The sequence below is a fragment of the Durio zibethinus genome, chromosome 17, assembly GCF_047325235.1.
Source record: "Durio zibethinus cultivar Kanyao isolate XHJ-2024 chromosome 17, ASM4732523v1, whole genome shotgun sequence".
Taxonomy (NCBI): Eukaryota; Viridiplantae; Streptophyta; class Magnoliopsida; order Malvales; family Malvaceae; genus Durio; species Durio zibethinus.
The window spans coordinates 18285965-18292503 of NC_143178.1; the positions used below are offsets into that span (position 1 = coordinate 18285965).

Genomic DNA, 6539 nt, shown 5'->3' on the forward strand with positions numbered 1-6539 from the left:
GTCAAATCATAATTTTTTTGTGACAACTTCACTTGTAGAACACCTATTAATTTTCATTGGTAAAATATTTTTTATTTTTATTTCTTGTCGATATTTCGTCAATAATTATTAACAAAAAATTTTTATCAGTGATACCATTATTTTTTATAGCGTCAATGGGATAAAAAATTATTATCAAAGAAGAATAATGACATTAAAAATAAAAAATATATGTATAAATAAAATATACAATATGAATATTAATAGATTTGTAAAAATATATAAATATTATTAATAATATAAAAATATATATAAAAAATAAATAAAAATAATATATTTTTTTAATATTGTATTTTATGACGAGTTATGTGCAGTAAAAAAATGGAAAATTTAGAGGAAAATATACCCTAAGTTTTCACTTGATCTTTCCTTTATTTTGTGTGTAATTATGTAGAATTAAATCATTATTTTTTAAAACATTAAAAATTTATACTAAAAGTATCTCAAACATTAAATTTTTTTTAGTTGCATCACTTAATTTTATTTGACTGTTGAGGCCGAAGAAAAAATGTATATATATTTTTTTTAACAAAATAAAACAGAACGGCCAAAAGCACACAAGCCGAATTGAACAGGGCCACGTCGTCATTTCTAAAACCAATTAGTATCCATTTTTTTCTGACCGCCACCAAATCTAAAAACCTAGACTCCAAAATCCTAAACAAGCCCAAAGCAAAACGAAGCTAATATCAGAATTCAATTTCCGGCAATGGGGACATCAATCGAAGCAGCCGTGGAATCGTTGTGCCAAATAAAGTCAAACGAGCCGCCGGTGTGGCTTGTGCCGAAACAAGAGCTCTCAAAAGCTGTTCGAGAGGCGTTGAAGCACCTCTTCTCGAGCCTGAAACCTCACAGTCCAAAGTCTCCGTTTGATCAACTTCTGATCGAAGGGTTTGACGCGGAGCAGATATGGCAACAGATTGACCTCCAATCACAGCCGCTATTATCCACCCTCCGACGCGAGGTCAAGAAGTTCGAGAAGCATCCAGAGGAGATTTCCAAGCTCAAGGAAGCTGTAGAAGGAGGAAAGAAGAAAAAGGTTCTAGAAGACAATGAGACTGATAATGTTGATGACGATGACGGCAAAGACAATGATGATATGGATATGGATATGGATATGGGTGAAGATGAAGATGAAGATGAAGATGATGATAATGAGGAGGAGGGGGAGGAGAGAGGAAGGGAAGAAGAAGATGAGAGTGAAGGAGAGGAAAAAGGAGGGATAGAGGATAAATTTTTAAAAATTAAGGAATTGCAAGAGTATTTAGAGGAGGATGAAGCTAGAGAATTTGGCTTGAAGCAGAAGAAGAAAACAAAGACAGAAGCTAAGAAGGATGAAGAAGACACCGAAAAAGATGATGATGATGATGAAGGAGAAGAAGAAGAAGAAAATGATGATGATAATAATGATGAGACAGAGGAGGAGGAGGACGTGGTAAGAACAATTCTACTCTTTCCATTTAGTTATTGTTTGACAATGTTGTTGATCACAATTTAATGTAACCTGTATTATGCAGCTTGAGCTCTTTGATGAGGATGATGAAGACAACTTGGAAAATGCCAGGTTCTAATTTTTGAATTTTATATATATAAATATATATATATATTTTAACTTTACTTTTTTTTTCCGTTCTTCCTTACTGTCAAAGTGAAATTTACTGTATTTAAGATGTGAATGTAGTTATTTCTTAATCTTGCGAACTATGGAAATGTATTACTGGTAATGCTGTCATTATAGCACCGATGTAAGGGCTACTAATGAGTCTCCGCTTTCTTTATGCTGCATGACTCGTGAGTTTTCTGAAATAAGGAAAACAATATTTGATGCAACCATACAGAACGTCTATTATGATGTTGGCATACACCATGAAAATATCTGTTGTTGGACATCACTACTTATTTTATCACTTCTGCCATTATAATTGACGATAATACCGCTTACCACTTCTTAGGGATCCTCTAGTCTATTTGGTAATGCATGTGTACTGTTTTAAGTTTTGCACCTCAGATTTTTAAGCAATCTAAAAGATGTATCAATCATACTTCTTCAGTTACTTCATGCACAGAGGAAAATTTCCTCTCTTTGGATTTTTCTCATTGCAAATGATTAACAGGAATCTAACCATCACCTCTCTTTTACCCTGCTGGGATATGATGCTTCCTTAATGCCGTTTGGATGCTTTCTATTTCTCAAGCATTATTTCTTGAAGTTTTTGTATGCAATAATTGCACCACATATTATTGGCACTAGTTTCTTTCTAAATTTTAACCTTCAGTTTGACCTTGTATTTCGCTTTCCTAAAGCTTATTTGTGCCCTTATGATATTCAGATATGAAGATTTTTTCAGCAGAAAAAAGAATAAGGGTCCCAAGGAGAAAGCCAAATCTAGAGACTGGTTAGAAGAAGATTCAGGAGCAGATGATGAACAAGATGCTTCTAAGGTAGTGGGAAATCAGGTTTTGTATTCTATTCATGTATAATTTACAAATAAATATTGAAAATTTACACACAGTACTGATAACTAGATTTGTCACGCCCACTATGAGGGTGTAAGAGGGAAAATAGGTAAAATGAAAAAAGAATTGAAAAAAGGAATTTACCTAACTGTGGGAATGGGTAACTTTTTTTCCAATTGCATGTGAAATGTAAAATGAAAATTAATTCAATAATGATGTAAATCCTCATTTATAGGAAGATTAAATGACATTTATATTCTCATTTTATATATTTACTATGACTTTTTTTTTTTTGGGGGGGGGGGGGGGGGTGTAATTTCAGCAATTGAGTTTGTCACTTGACTTGTTGCACTAAACTTGATCAATAGCTTTATATATATAATTTAGACGTATATGCAACTTCAGACAATAATACTGCATATATTGATTTTACCAGATTAAATTTTATATTTTTTTTCTTTTACAGAGAAAGGATGGCCTTTCTAGTCATGAAAAGGAACTTGAAAACCTTAGATCTAAAATAGAGCAGATGGAGAAAGCAAACATGGATCCAAAAGTTTGGACAATGCGTGGAGAGGTAACTTTGTCATTTTTTATTTGTATAAGCTGTCCTTGTATCATTTACTACATTTGTTATTGGAGAAGAATAAGATTATTTATTCTAAGATTTTTAATAACAGGTAACTGCTGCACAAAGGCAAAAGAATAGTGCATTAGAAGTTGATTTAGATTTTGAGCACAATGTCAGGCCTGCCCCCGTAATCACAGAGGAGGTTACTGCATCACTTGAAGATTTGATTAAGACTAGGATCAACGACGTAAATTTCTTCCCTAACAGTTAGAATTTGGAATTTTTTGTTTAGTAAATAAATTTATTAACCTTATTTCTGATGCTTATTCAAAATGTTTATTATGAATCATGCATTGTCTGTACTTTTCTCTAAAAACTGCAGCACTGCCTATCTTTCTGTTTCATATATCTGTTAAACCCAGTTAAGTTTATTGACTGCATAAAGAGCTCTAGATATAACTCGATTATAGACGACTGGGTATGTAATAAGTTTATGTAGCTAGAGATTTTTGTTATATTTCTAGATTTATGCAGTATTTTCCTAAAGTTTTGTGCCTGTTGTTGCCTGTCAGTTGATACATTTGAAATTCTTGATGATACTTCTGTTTTAAGATCTTGTTACGTCCCACACTCCCAGTGGAGGGTTGCTTAGTGATAACAAACTATAATGTTATGATTTTATTTAGGGGCGGTTTGATGATGTTCAAAAGGCTCCCACTTTATCATCTAAAGCACCAAGAGAGATCAAAGAGCTGGTAAGTTGTAATTCATCATTAGTAGTTTCTTTTAAGGTTTTTGTGGCTTTTTTACTTAATGATGGAAATTAATTATTTTAAGCTGCATCTTTGTTATATTGCAGGATGAGAATAAGAGCAAGAAGGGTCTTGCTGAAGTTTATGAGGTTTGTATGCTATTATCATATATTGTTAAACATTATATTAGATTAAAATATCCTGTCCAATCACTGTCCAGCACTTTTGTGTGTTTCATTTATAAACCAGCTTTTATATATTTTCAAGAATCTTGAGTAAAAATTACTCAGAATATTTTAATCTTTTTTTTTTTAATGCAAAAACTGAAATACAAAAACTGTATAATCCTTTGCAGGAAGAATTTGTCCAGAGGACAGATCCAGCCCCTGCCCCATTATCCTTCTCAGATGAACTAAAAAAAGAGGTAGATATTATATGGTTTTTTTGTCTTTTAGTACCCTTGCCCCATAGCATTCCAACCAAGAATTCACTTTTTACATTAGTTTTTATGTTTGATATTCAGGCATCTAAGGTGTTTTGTTCCTGTATTTTCTTTTACCAGGCCAGTATGCTGTTCAAGAAACTTTGCTTGAAGTTGGATGCTCTTTCTCATTTTCACTTTACTCCAAAACCTGTATGCTTCTCATTTGGTTTCCTGATTCCAAAATATGGTCATTATAAATCAGCATGCAAGAGTGTTTAGTATATATGTCTTGATTTCTGTAGGTTGTTGAGGACATGTCTATACAAACAAATGTCCCCGCACTTGCCATGGAAGAGGTAAAGAGGTTTACCAATTATTTTTTTAAGAATCTCGGTCTTGTCATAGTTTAACAATTACTAATATGCATATATGTGTATGTATATGGATACATACATACATACATATATATATATATATGCTTATTTATTAATTTTCGTTGGTTAGATTGCACCCATGGCCATCTCAGATGCAGCTATGCTGGCTCCAGAAGAAGTGTTTGCTGGTAAAGGTGATATTAAAGAAGAAGCAGAACTCACGAAGGCAGAGAGGAAGAGGAGGAGGGCTAATAAGAAAAGGAAATTTAAGGGTAAGCAAATTAAAAATTTTCAGCGACATTAAAATGAAAACTAATACCTTATACTCTGCTGTTGTAATGAAATTTAGGAACTTAGAGTCCCATTCCTTATTTTAGAAACCTGCTGAGACAAACTTCATGTAAGCTTTGGATCAGAACATTGTTGGCAAAGAAGCCTTTTCTGCTAATGATTTAATGCACAATCTCTCACAAGCATATCATTCTTCTCTTGCTAGTCCTGTTACTAAAACCTCCAATGATGGCATTTACTTAGTTTTGGTAATTGAATGATTATCCCATTCAAAGAATGCAATCTACTAGCTATGGTCTTAGTTTTGGTAATTGAATGATTATCCCATTCAAAGAATGCAATCTACTATCTATGGCATCAGGTGATCCAGTTAATTGGTTGCTGGCTTCCTAGCCCTTCAGTTTCTCTCATTAAGTTTTTTACTTTATGTTTCAACATTTGATTCATTTCAACTATCAACTTTTGCCACCGTGATTACAGCTGAAGCAGCAAAAAGGATGGCTAAAAAGCCACGACAGAACACATCACTTAACAGCGATGAAGGTGGCCATTCGATCTGCTATTCATCTTTGTAAATAGTAGCTCTAGAAATAAGTTAAATTTCTTTCATTTCTCAAACTCTTCGTGCTATTTGCAGGCAAGGAAGAATAGTGACTTACTTTCCTTGAGTATGGGGGATCTCCTGAATCCTTTTAACTTGTGTTTTGAAGTTTGGGACATGAGCACGTGTCTAAAAGAGGAAGTAAGTTAGTCAATGTTACTCTTATCTCTATCTAGGTTTTGTATGTGCAAGGGAAACAAAATACAAGGAGCTGGGAGGGAAGTCAGTTACCTGGATTTTACTCTTAAGAATAGGTATGGATACAAGTTTTGATAGATAATTTAGTGAGCTAATGTTTAATGTTTAATAGCACTTGTGCCAAATCAAGTCGATAATTGCCCTTTTTTTTTTTTTTTTGTTACGAATTCAGCTCATATAATTGTTTCTTTCATGTTTATTTAAAAATTAAATTGAACCTGTATGGTATCATGTTAAAGCAACAATGAAGGGTGAAAAAAGAGTCACGATTAGATCTAGTTGCAGTTTGTTGTTTCCTCTATCTATGGAAAAATTCCCTTGATATTTTTGGTTCTATTTGTTCAAGTTTTCTTCAAGCATGTCAGTGGCTTTTCCCCGTTATCCTGTTCCTTTCATTCGCTTTTTCTACAAGCTTCAGGTGGATCCAACCTGTCACAAATTATCTATGATATGTTCAGCCCCTATAAATCAACCCTTATGTCTTCTAGAGCTGTAACAGTGAAATTGGCTTCTATTCCTGTTTAATTCTAAAATTTTTAATGCTTAAGAGAGCATGATCATGTAAAATACCTCATGATTGATACAATGACGTAGCAGAAAATTTGCAAACACTATTTTATTAAATACTGATTTCTCAACCCATTCTGATACAACTAGCATTCTTATAATGGGTCCCAAGTTTTGAAATTGAGCAACCCATTTCAAAGCAAGTGTAATAAATGGTTAATGAGATATATATTATGATTGCCAGCCATTATTTGAATAAAAGGGATTTTTATTGATATAGAGTAATCATTTAATATAATTTTTTTTCATAATTGTCTAAAATATT

The 6539-nt window shown here is 32.9% G+C and overlaps 1 protein-coding gene across 1 annotated transcript; it reads left to right on the forward strand.

The window, feature by feature from the left end:
* Window positions 1-579: 579 nt before the first annotated feature.
* Window positions 580-6043, forward strand: LOC111282615 (M phase phosphoprotein 10-like). Its single transcript, XM_089746525.1, has 13 exons — window positions 580-1474; window positions 1557-1603; window positions 2370-2481; window positions 2963-3073; window positions 3177-3314; window positions 3754-3822; window positions 3927-3968; window positions 4175-4243; window positions 4382-4453; window positions 4546-4599; window positions 4748-4889; window positions 5389-5451; window positions 5546-6043. Exons 1-13 carry the CDS (start codon window positions 749-751, stop codon window positions 5557-5559), a joined length of 1659 nt encoding a protein of 552 aa, XP_089602651.1. The 5' UTR covers window positions 580-748; the 3' UTR covers window positions 5560-6043.
* Window positions 6044-6539: the final 496 nt, after the last annotated feature.